We start from the raw sequence: 13,035 nt of genomic DNA, 5'->3' as shown, positions 1-13,035 counted from the left end.
CTTCAAGTACCATGATAAACAACATGGGACTCAAGACTGACCCCTGATGCACACCAACATTCACGGAAAACTCATCACTCAAATCTCCATTCACTCTCACCTGGGTGTGAGCACCCACATACATGGCCATAACCACCCTAACCAGCCACTCCTCCAAGCCAAGCTTTCTCATTGCCCACTTCACCACCTCTCTAGGGACTCTGTCAAAGGCCTTTTCCAAATCAACAAAAACAAAATAAAGATCCCTTCTCCTACCAATATATTTTTCCTGAAGCTGTCGAACAATGAATATGGCATCAGTGGTCCCCCTACCTGGCATAAACCCAAACTGCATCTCATCAATATTCACTCTTTCTCTAATCATACCTTCTAAAACTCTCTCCATTACCTTCATTATCTGATCTAAAAGCTTTATACCTCTATAATTCCCTCTTTCCAGGGCATCACCCTTCCCTTTATACACATTTACAATTACACTCTTCAGCCAATCATCTGGGACAACACACTCATATATAATCCTATTTATCAGGTCAGTGACTAAACTCACCCCTATATCGCCTGAGGCCTTCAACATTTCGGCAGTCAACCCAGACACACCTGCTGCCTTCCCCACCCTCATCCTGCCTATTGCCTCACTCACAGTAGCAGTATCAATCAAAGGCCAAGGGCCAGACACTGGATCTGCTGGCTCCAAACCTTCCCTGTCCCAGTCAAACTCCTCATTCAACAACCGGTTATAATGCTCTCTCCATGCATCTTTAATATCCTCACTGTTCACCACTACCCTTCCTTCATCATTCTTCACACACTGCTCACCTATGATATCCCGATTATCCCTCTTCACCTGACCTGCCACCCTAAATATATTTTTCCTTTCCCCATGATTTAGGTTATCAAGTAATTGTCTCTGTGACTCAGACTTTGCCCTGTATACCTCTCTCCTAGCCCTACGCTTGGCAGCCAAATATTCCTCTTTGCTACCACCCTTCTTCCATTCCCGGAAAAGCCTTCTTTTCTCCTTAATTGCAGCTTCTACACCCTCATCCCACCATGAAGTTACTTTATGTCTTGGTGGTCCTCTTGTCCAGCCGCATGTTACATCAGTAACTCTCAAGAAATTGTTCTTGAGGGCTCTGTACTGTTCATTAACTCCTCTGTCTACAGCTCCCTGTTCAGCCACCATTCTCCTCAACTCGCTATAGAAGGCATCCCTTACTACTTGGTTTTTCAGCTTCCATATTTTCCTCCTAGGTACATAAGTCCTCTTTTTCATCATTTGTTCTTTAAGCACCATATCACAAATCAGTAGTTTGTGCTGCTGCACACACTCCTCACTTCCTATAACTTTAACATCCCTCACTAACCTCCTATCGGCCCTCCTAACCAGAAAATAATCTATCTGACTGCTATTTCCCCCAGACTCATACGTAATTAACCTACTGTCTCTTTTCCTAAAATATGTGTTGCACACAATCATGTCCGTTGCCTCCCCAAACTCGAGTATCCTTTCCCCTTCTGCATTCCTTAGACCATATGCACAGCCCCCATGCACTCCTTCATAACCTTGGGCTGCTTCACCTACATGACCATTTAAGTCCCCTCCCAAAATCACTATCTCATCATCCCGCATACCACCCACTACACGTATTAAATCATCCCAAAATCTATCTTTCTCTGATTCATCCAATCCTGCCTGTGGAGCATATGCCGATATAATCACAGCTATCTTTCTTCCCAACAGAATTTTCACAACCAATATCCTATCGCTTACTCTCAAAACATTCATAACATATTCCACCCATTTCTCCGCAACCATCACACCAACACCTCCATATCCATCTGTCCTCCCCTGCCAAAACAACTTATAGCAACAGTTCTTCCCAACAATCTTTCTGGCTGATCCACCCCTGTACCGGACTTCCTGCAAACACGCCACGTCCACCCACCTCCTACTGAATGCCTCAACGACTTCCCCTGCTCTTCCCCTCAAACTTCTCACATTCCATGAACCCACCCTCATCCCCATGGGTGATTTACTGTCCTCAGGCTTGCTTTGAAACCTTTTTTGTTTTGTCATCTTCAGTATTAATAAATGGGGACAGACACAGCACAGGTCCCACTCACCGCACAATCCCAGGTCCAGGCAATGGATCTGGGACCCCTAGCCCACCAGCTTACCAGTGGCTGTGGTAGTGGCCTCGGGGCACCCTGCCAGGACAGCTGCAGGGACGCCCTCCAAGCGCGTCTATATATATATATATTGTTACATAGCCTATGATTTCATCATCCTTTGTGTAATTTTAACGCACAGTATGCTGCATGTTTGATCACGAGCGTGTTCTGCCTCAGTCCCCCCCTTCTACCGTTATAGTAGAGTAAGTCGTCCTTTCTGTTATTCAGTGCGGGATTGTCGACCGTTTGTCCCCATCGCTTCATTTGCGCGTCCTTATTACAAGTTGTATCAAGCTCTCCTGGCCCCTATATAATGAGCTCAGTCTCTGCATCATTGCCACTTAGATCTGCTCCTCATTTTGTTCACATCTCTGTCCTCCCCTGTACAATTATTATTATTGTGAGTGCTCAAGAAATCTCCAAACATCTAGCAGCTGTGTGTAATTTGAGTATAACTGTTGTTGCATTTTTTCTTGTACTGTATAGCATAAGTTTAATTTGTAGGCCTAGTGAAGTTTTTGTAATTCGTGTGGGGTTCTTTATGTCAGTCATTTTTGATAATAGTTTGTATCTGTAATTATTTATCTGGCATTCACTGAGTATTATCTGGTATCTCATTTTATCAGGGCTGACTTAGATAAATTTACTCTTGCTAATTTCGTGTTAATAGAGGCTATTGCAGTTAACCATATATTTAACCTGTTTATTTGCCATTACATTATCTTTATGAGTCCTGAATGTTTTGTTGTTAGTTTAAGCATTAAACTTTAACTTGTAATTTTACCTAACTCTTTTGTTTTGAACCTGGAACTTTACGGGACAGTAGTGATTTTTAGCATTCTCACTGAAAGTGTACGTTATCTTTCTCTGTTCCGTAACATAAATTTGGCGACCTCATATCAGGATATTCAGAATATTATCATAAGGATATTGTTTGATATTTTGTGACTATGATATATTCATGATGGCTACTATTTCTACACTTGATGAAGCCAAAGATTTTTTGTCAAATGTGCAAACAGTGTGTGATATAGAAAACAGAACAAAGAATGAACTTAAGCTTGTTGCTCAACAATTGGGAATTGCAGTTCACTCTCATCATTCTAAAGATCAAATTGTTGGCATGATTAATAAAAGCTTGTTTAATGTAACTCCTCGAAATGAGCAAACGCAGATTGAATTAGCTAAGTTACAGCTAGCCCTGCAGGAGGCTCGTGTGAAGGAAGCTGAATTTCAAGCACAAGCTAAGGAGGCTGAGGCACAAGTTGAACTTGCCAGGATTCAGGCAGACCATGAGTATCGCATGAAACAAGGTGGAACTGGATCATCTAGCTCTGATGATTTTGATGTGGCTAAAAATGTTAAACTTGTCCCTCCTTTTAATGAATCTGATTTAACAAAGTACTTTCAGTTGTTTGAGAGGGTAGCTACAGGTTTTAATTGGCCTAAGGAGTATTGGCCAGTACTCCTTCAAACTGTTCTCACCGGTAAAGCTCAAGTAACTTATGTATCTTTGCCTCAGGATCAGTCTGATAATTATGATGTAGTTAAGAGCTTGATTCTTAAGGCCTATGAGCTTGTTCCTGAAGCCTATAGAGTAAAATTTAGGACAACTTACAAGCAAGATAAGAAATCCCATGTTGAGTATGCAAAAATCAAAGAAGATTTGTTGGAGCAGTGGTTAAATTCTAAGAATGTGGATTCTGATTTTGACAAATTTAAGCAGATGATTTTGCTGGAGGACTTCAAAACGTGTATTTATAAAGATGTAAGCCTATATCTTGATGAGAAAAGAATAGATAATTTGTCTGATGCTGCAGTTTTAGCTGATGAGTATGTTCTCACTCACAAGAGATATTCTAGAGAAAAAGGGAAAGCTGAGAGTAAGTACGTTGCCTCTACTCAGAGTACAGGTAACAGGAAAGAGAATAAAGATGATGTTTCTCAGGAAGTAAATACCAGCTTCACCTCTAGATTTCAGAAAAGTAAATGTACTTATTGTAGTAAGCTTGGTCATACTACGGAGAGATGTTTCAGGAGACAGCGTGATGTGAACAAAAAAGAGTCTTTAAACATTCAGTCAATTGGTCTAGTGTCCACTCTTGAGAGTTCCCAGAATTCTTTAACTGAATTAACTGAACCTGCTTTGAGGGGTAACTTAAATTCTCATGATGGAGCTCCTCTTTTGAGCAGTAACGTGGGTGACACTCTCAAGAGTTCATGTGCTAATTTCCTGTCTGATGGTTTTGTCAGTCCTCTGGACAGTAATGACAGGAAATCAGTTCAAATATATCGTGATACAGGTGCTTGCCAATCCCTTATGCTGACCAGTGTTCTAGGCTCTAATGTTAATTCCTCTGATGAAACTGTAATCTTACAAGGTGTAGGGAATAATTACTTCTCTGTTCCTCTGTGCAGAGTGAATTTAGAGTCTGGTTTTGTTAATGGTTCTGTTATGGTTGGGTTGGTTGAGACACTCCCAATGTCAGGTGTAACTTTCTTACTTGGAAATGATATTGGTGGAAGTCAAGTGTGTCCAGCTCCTCAGTTGTCTAGTGAGCCAGTGGCTGCGTCCCAGGATTGTGATGTCCCTGATGTGTTCCCTGCATGTGCTGTCACTAGGGCTAAGTCTAAAGTTACTGGTGATTTAGAGGATAATGATGATGATGATGTTATCCTAGCTGACACTTTTCTTGCTAATTTGGACCACTCACCAGATGAGGCAGTACCCCGTAGTGTTGATAATTTGTCTCGTCAAGAGTTGGTTGAGTTGCAGGTTGCTGACCCTGAGTTGAAAGGTCTAGCTAACTCTGCTTACAGTGAAGAAGAGTCAGCCGGTGCTTCTACTTGTTATTATGTAAAGTCAGGAGTACTTATGAGGAAGTGGAGACCCCCAACAGCATCAGCCGACTGTGAATGGGAGGTTGTACATCAAGTTGTCATCCCTCGTGTTTGTAGGCAGGATATCATTCGAGTGGCTCATGATTCCAGTTTGGCAGGACACCTTGGAGTGAGGAAGACTGTGGCACGCATTTTGAAACACTTCTACTGGCCAGGTATCTTCAGGGATGTTTCCTGGTATTGTAAGTCTTGTCACACCTGTCAAGTTGTGGGAAAGTGTAATCAGACCGAAAAGGTTGCACCTCTAGTTCCCATTCCTCCTTTTGAGGCGCCTTTCACCCGTGTGTTGGTGGATATTGTGGGCCCTCTTCCTAAGACTTCTTCAGGATTTTCTTATGTGTTGACCCTGATTGATATGGCTACTCGTTATCCTGAAGCCATTCCACTTAGAAATATCTCAGCAAAGAACGTGGTTAAGGAAATGCTAGGGTTCTTCACAAAGTTTGGTCTGCCCAAGGAGGTACAGTCAGACCGAGGAAGTAATTTCATGTCAAATGTTTTCAAGCAGTCTCTGAAAGAGTTGGGCATCACCCAGATCACGTCTTCAGCTTACCATCCCCAGACCCAAGGAGCGTTGGAGAGATATCATCAAACACTCAAATCGATGCTCAAGAAATACTGTTTGGAACATCAGAAAGACTGGGATAAAGGTCTTCCATTCGTTGTGTTTGCCGCAAGAGAATCTCCAAATGAATCACTGGGCTTCTCACCTTTTGAACTACTGTTTGGCCATGAAGTAAGAGGACCCCTTAAGTTACTCAAGGAATGCTGGCTGTCGGAGGAAGATGACGTCAACCTGCTGGAGTATGTGATGAAGTTCAAAGAACGGCTGTCCACTGCTTTACAGCTGGCGAGAGAGAATTTAGGAGCTGCTCAGGAGAAGATGAAGACTTGGTATGATAAGAAGTCCAGGTTACGCCACTTTCAGCCAGGAGATCAGGTTTTGATTCTGCTACCAGTTCATGGGCAACCTCTTCAAGCCAAGTTTAGTGGCCCTTATTTCGTGGAGAAGAAACTCAGTGATGTCAACTATGTCATCGCCACACCAGATCGTAGAAAGAGCAAGCAACTATGTCACATCAACATGCTAAAGTTATATCACAGGCGGGACGAAAATAATCCAGTCTGCACTGTAGCTGTTCCACCCGAGTCTGCAAGTGAAGCTCTCCCATGCAGTATGAGCCTGAGTGATAGTTTGGGGAAGAATCCTGATATCATGAATGATCTCCAGACTAAGCTTTCTCATCTACCACCCAAGGAAAGGCAGGAGTTTTCGGCATTACTGCAGGAGTACCCGCAAGTGTTCCGTGCCACTCCAGGAAGAACTACTGTGTTGATGCATGATGTCGATGTTGGAGACGCAAAGCCAATTAAATTGCCTCCTTACCGTGTGAACCCAGTGAAAGTTCCTCTCATCCAGAAGGAGCTTGGCTACCTGTTGGACCACAAGATGATTGAGCCCTGTCAGAGCGAGTGGAGTTCTCCTGTCACTCTAGTCCCTAAGCCAGGTGGGTCACAGAGGCTTTGCATCGACTACAGACGTGTTAATCAGATAACCAAAACAGACACTTACCCTCTCCCTCGTGTGGAAGATTGCACAGACAAGATCGGAAAGGCTAGGTACATAAGTAAGTTTGATTTGTTAAAGGGATACTGGCAAATACCTATGACTGAACGTGCTAGGGAGATCTCATTTTTTGTAACATTAGGAAAGACCTTTGCATGGTCTGTAATGCCATATACAGATTGTTTTAGAGTAATAAGAAATTTCCTTTGTAAATTTCTTTTTTCTTTGTGGGGAGGTGTTACATAGCCTATGATTTCATCATCCTTTGTGTAATTTTAACGCACAGTATGCTGCATGTTTGATCACGAGCGTGTTCTGCCTCAGTCCCCCCCTTCTACCGTTATAGTAGAGTAAGTCGTCCTTTCTGTTATTCAGTGCGGGATTGTCGACCGTTTGTCCCCATCGCTTCATTTGCGCGTCCTTATTACAAGTTGTATCAAGCTCTCCTGGCCCCTATATAATGAGCTCAGTCTCTGCATCATTGCCACTTAGATCTGCTCCTCATTTTGTTCACATCTCTGTCCTCCCCTGTACAATTATTATTATTGTGAGTGCTCAAGAAATCTCCAAACATCTAGCAGCTGTGTGTAATTTGAGTATAACTGTTGTTGCATTTTTTCTTGTACTGTATAGCATAAGTTTAATTTGTAGGCCTAGTGAAGTTTTTGTAATTCGTGTGGGGTTCTTTATGTCAGTCATTTTTGATAATAGTTTGTATCTGTAATTATTTATCTGGCATTCACTGAGTATTATCTGGTATCTCATTTTATCAGGGCTGACTTAGATAAATTTACTCTTGCTAATTTCGTGTTAATAGAGGCTATTGCAGTTAACCATATATTTAACCTGTTTATTTGCCATTACATTATCTTTATGAGTCCTGAATGTTTTGTTGTTAGTTTAAGCATTAAACTTTAACTTGTAATTTTACCTAACTCTTTTGTTTTGAACCTGGAACTTTACGGGACAGTAGTGATTTTTAGCATTCTCACTGAAAGTGTACGTTATCTTTCTCTGTTCCGTAACATAAATTTGGCGACCTCATATCAGGATATTCAGGATATTATCATAAGGATATTGTTTGATATTTTGTGACTATGATATATTCATGATGGCTACTATTTCTACACTTGATGAAGCCAAAGATTTTTTGTCAAATGTGCAAACAGTGTGTGATATAGAAAACAGAACAAAGAATGAACTTAAGCTTGTTGCTCAACAATTGGGAATTGCAGTTCACTCTCATCATTCTAAAGATCAAATTGTTGGCATGATTAATAAAAGCTTGTTTAATGTAACTCCTCGAAATGAGCAAACGCAGATTGAATTAGCTAAGTTACAGCTAGCCCTGCAGGAGGCTCGTGTGAAGGAAGCTGAATTTCAAGCACAAGCTAAGGAGGCTGAGGCACAAGTTGAACTTGCCAGGATTCAGGCAGACCATGAGTATCGCATGAAACAAGGTGGAACTGGATCATCTAGCTCTGATGATTTTGATGTGGCTAAAAATGTTAAACTTGTCCCTCCTTTTAATGAATCTGATTTAACAAAGTACTTTCAGTTGTTTGAGAGGGTAGCTACAGGTTTTAATTGGCCTAAGGAGTATTGGCCAGTACTCCTTCAAACTGTTCTCACCGGTAAAGCTCAAGTAACTTATGTATCTTTGCCTCAGGATCAGTCTGATAATTATGATGTAGTTAAGAGCTTGATTCTTAAGGCCTATGAGCTTGTTCCTGAAGCCTATAGAGTAAAATTTAGGACAACTTACAAGCAAGATAAGAAATCCCATGTTGAGTATGCAAAAATCAAAGAAGATTTGTTGGAGCAGTGGTTAAATTCTAAGAATGTGGATTCTGATTTTGACAAATTTAAGCAGATGATTTTGCTGGAGGACTTCAAAAGGTGTATTTATAAAGATGTAAGCCTATATCTTGATGAGAAAAGAATAGATAATTTGTCTGATGCTGCAGTTTTAGCTGATGAGTATGTTCTCACTCACAAGAGATATTCTAGAGAAAAAGGGAAAGCTGAGAGTAAGTACGTTGCCTCTACTCAGAGTACAGGTAACAGGAAAGAGAATAAAGATGATGTTTCTCAGGAAGTAAATACCAGCTTCACCTCTAGATTTCAGAAAAGTAAATGTACTTATTGTAGTAAGCTTGGTCATACTACGGAGAGATGTTTCAGGAGACAGCGTGATGTGAACAAAAAAGAGTCTTTAAACATTCAGTCAATTGGTCTAGTGTCCACTCTTGAGAGTTCCCAGAATTCTTTAACTGAATTAACTGAACCTGCTTTGAGGGGTAACTTAAATTCTCATGATGGAGCTCCTCTTTTGAGCAGTAACGTGGGTGACACTCTCAAGAGTTCATGTGCTAATTTCCTGTCTGATGGTTTTGTCAGTCCTCTGGACAGTAATGACAGGAAATCAGTTCAAATATATCGTGATACAGGTGCTTGCCAATCCCTTATGCTGACCAGTGTTCTAGGCTCTAATGTTAATTCCTCTGATGAAACTGTAATCTTACAAGGTGTAGGGAATAATTACTTCTCTGTTCCTCTGTGCAGAGTGAATTTAGAGTCTGGTTTTGTTAATGGTTCTGTTATGGTTGGGTTGGTTGAGACACTCCCAATGTCAGGTGTAACTTTCTTACTTGGAAATGATATTGGTGGAAGTCAAGTGTGTCCAGCTCCTCAGTTGTCTAGTGAGCCAGTGGCTGCGTCCCAGGATTGTGATGTCCCTGATGTGTTCCCTGCATGTGCTGTCACTAGGGCTAAGTCTAAAGTTACTGGTGATTTAGAGGATAATGATGATGATGATGTTATCCTAGCTGACACTTTTCTTGCTAATTTGGACCACTCACCAGATGAGGCAGTACCCCGTAGTGTTGATAATTTGTCTCGTCAAGAGTTGGTTGAGTTGCAGGTTGCTGACCCTGAGTTGAAAGGTCTAGCTAACTCTGCTTACAGTGAAGAAGAGTCAGCCGGTGCTTCTACTTGTTATTATGTAAAGTCAGGAGTACTTATGAGGAAGTGGAGACCCCCAACAGCATCAGCCGACTGTGAATGGGAGGTTGTACATCAAGTTGTCATCCCTCGTGTTTGTAGGCAGGATATCATTCGAGTGGCTCATGATTCCAGTTTGGCAGGACACCTTGGAGTGAGGAAGACTGTGGCACGCATTTTGAAACACTTCTACTGGCCAGGTATCTTCAGGGATGTTTCCTGGTATTGTAAGTCTTGTCACACCTGTCAAGTTGTGGGAAAGTGTAATCAGACCGAAAAGGTTGCACCTCTAGTTCCCATTCCTCCTTTTGAGGCGCCTTTCACCCGTGTGTTGGTGGATATTGTGGGCCCTCTTCCTAAGACTTCTTCAGGATTTTCTTATGTGTTGACCCTGATTGATATGGCTACTCGTTATCCTGAAGCCATTCCACTTAGAAATATCTCAGCAAAGAACGTGGTTAAGGAAATGCTAGGGTTCTTCACAAAGTTTGGTCTGCCCAAGGAGGTACAGTCAGACCGAGGAAGTAATTTCATGTCAAATGTTTTCAAGCAGTCTCTGAAAGAGTTGGGCATCACCCAGATCACGTCTTCAGCTTACCATCCCCAGACCCAAGGAGCGTTGGAGAGATATCATCAAACACTCAAATCGATGCTCAAGAAATACTGTTTGGAACATCAGAAAGACTGGGATAAAGGTCTTCCATTCGTTGTGTTTGCCGCAAGAGAATCTCCAAATGAATCACTGGGCTTCTCACCTTTTGAACTACTGTTTGGCCATGAAGTAAGAGGACCCCTTAAGTTACTCAAGGAATGCTGGCTGTCGGAGGAAGATGACGTCAACCTGCTGGAGTATGTGATGAAGTTCAAAGAACGGCTGTCCACTGCTTTACAGCTGGCGAGAGAGAATTTAGGAGCTGCTCAGGAGAAGATGAAGACTTGGTATGATAAGAAGTCCAGGTTACGCCACTTTCAGCCAGGAGATCAGGTTTTGATTCTGCTACCAGTTCATGGGCAACCTCTTCAAGCCAAGTTTAGTGGCCCTTATTTCGTGGAGAAGAAACTCAGTGATGTCAACTATGTCATCGCCACACCAGATCGTAGAAAGAGCAAGCAACTATGTCACATCAACATGCTAAAGTTATATCACAGGCGGGACGAAAATAATCCAGTCTGCACTGTAGCTGTTCCACCCGAGTCTGCAAGTGAAGCTCTCCCATGCAGTATGAGCCTGAGTGATAGTTTGGGGAAGAATCCTGATATCATGAATGATCTCCAGACTAAGCTTTCTCATCTACCACCCAAGGAAAGGCAGGAGTTTTCGGCATTACTGCAGGAGTACCCGCAAGTGTTCCGTGCCACTCCAGGAAGAACTACTGTGTTGATGCATGATGTCGATGTTGGAGACGCAAAGCCAATTAAATTGCCTCCTTACCGTGTGAACCCAGTGAAAGTTCCTCTCATCCAGAAGGAGCTTGGCTACCTGTTGGACCACAAGATGATTGAGCCCTGTCAGAGCGAGTGGAGTTCTCCTGTCACTCTAGTCCCTAAGCCAGGTGGGTCACAGAGGCTTTGCATCGACTACAGACGTGTTAATCAGATAACCAAAACAGACACTTACCCTCTCCCTCGTGTGGAAGATTGCACAGACAAGATCGGAAAGGCTAGGTACATAAGTAAGTTTGATTTGTTAAAGGGATACTGGCAAATACCTATGACTGAACGTGCTAGGGAGATCTCATTTTTTGTAACATTAGGAAAGACCTTTGCATGGTCTGTAATGCCATATACAGATTGTTTTAGAGTAATAAGAAATTTCCTTTGTAAATTTCTTTTTCTTTGTGGGGAGGTGTTACATAGCCTATGATTTCATCATCCTTTGTGTAATTTTAACGCACAGTATGCTGCATGTTTGATCACGAGCGTGTTCTGCCTCAGTCCCCCCCTTCTACCGTTATAGTAGAGTAAGTCGTCCTTTCTGTTATTCAGTGCGGGATTGTCGACCGTTTGTCCCCATCGCTTCATTTGCGCGTCCTTATTACAAGTTGTATCAAGCTCTCCTGGCCCCTATATAATGAGCTCAGTCTCTGCATCATTGCCACTTAGATCTGCTCCTCATTTTGTTCACATCTCTGTCCTCCCCTGTACAATTATTATTATTGTGAGTGCTCAAGAAATCTCCAAACATCTAGCAGCTGTGTGTAATTTGAGTATAACTGTTGTTGCATTTTTTCTTGTACTGTATAGCATAAGTTTAATTTGTAGGCCTAGTGAAGTTTTTGTAATTCGTGTGGGGTTCTTTATGTCAGTCATTTTTGATAATAGTTTGTATCTGTAATTATTTATCTGGCATTCACTGAGTATTATCTGGTATCTCATTTTATCAGGGCTGACTTAGATAAATTTACTCTTGCTAATTTCGTGTTAATAGAGGCTATTGCAGTTAACCATATATTTAACCTGTTTATTTGCCATTACATTATCTTTATGAGTCCTGAATGTTTTGTTGTTAGTTTAAGCATTAAACTTTAACTTGTAATTTTACCTAACTCTTTTGTTTTGAACCTGGAACTTTACGGGACAGTAGTGATTTTTAGCATTCTCACTGAAAGTGTACGTTATCTTTCTCTGTTCCGTAACAATATATATATATATATATATATATATATATATATATATATATATATATATATATATATCGAAAATCTGCCAGGACTGGGGGAGTCATTGGTGAAAAATCTGGCAGGAAGGGGCGAGTTAATTGGGTGGTGATCCCCTTTGTCTATACTATGCTTCACCAGATCAGTGCACCCCAGGTGTAGGTCTCCCGTGGAAAAGACATCAGGATATTCCGTCAGTAGCTGCCTCAGCTTCAGCACTTGTGAACCATCCAGGCATTGGCAACTTCTTGAGAAGAGATCTTGTAGGTGGTCTGGCTCGTACCCGTCTTCCTTGGTTACGCTCCTTTTACAGGCCTTCCTCTGATGCCACTCAGGGTGAATCACCTGGCACAGTCCCAGAATTTCTCCCTCGTTGATCTTCTGTGGCTCACAGGAAAAATTGGCCACCACAACCGGCACTTCACCTATGCCAGTTTCCACCAGTGTTCTCCCCACCATCACTTCGGCCTTTGTCTTGCACAGTACATCAGGCTCCACTAGCTCTACACAGCTGTCAAAAGAGCCACCCACCTTTCACTGTTCTAATTTTTGGGGTATCACCGTAATGCTGAGTGCCCTCACCTCGCCACCAGAACTGGTATGTTCCACTGCTGTGATGAGAACCGACCTTCCCTGAACCTTCAGTTTCATGGAGCAGAAGTCCAGCTCACATCCCATGGACATAAGGTAGTTCAGATCTAGAAGGCAAGGATCCTCCATGCTGGCCAGCTAGAC

The 13,035-nt window shown here is 42.1% G+C and overlaps 1 protein-coding gene across 1 annotated transcript in view; it reads right to left on the bottom strand.

The window, feature by feature from the left end:
- LOC145397052 (putative glutamate receptor) overlaps positions 1-13,020 on the bottom strand; it is a 42,082-nt gene extending 29,062 nt beyond the window's left edge. Inside the window, exon 1 of the mRNA XM_080270266.1 lies at positions 12,929-13,020. Within this exon, the coding sequence (XP_080126392.1) occupies positions 12,929-13,020 (92 nt within the window). The remainder of the gene's footprint in view (positions 1-12,928) is intronic.
- Positions 13,021-13,035: the final 15 nt, after the last annotated feature.

This window comes from Coenobita brevimanus, chromosome 40, assembly GCF_032717465.1.
Source record: "Coenobita brevimanus isolate Jiangsu-jjx chromosome 40, ASM3271746v2, whole genome shotgun sequence".
Taxonomy (NCBI): Eukaryota; Metazoa; Arthropoda; class Malacostraca; order Decapoda; family Coenobitidae; genus Coenobita; species Coenobita brevimanus.
Note: the sequence above shows the minus strand (reverse complement) of the source record. Positions and strands in the feature narration are given on the sequence as shown.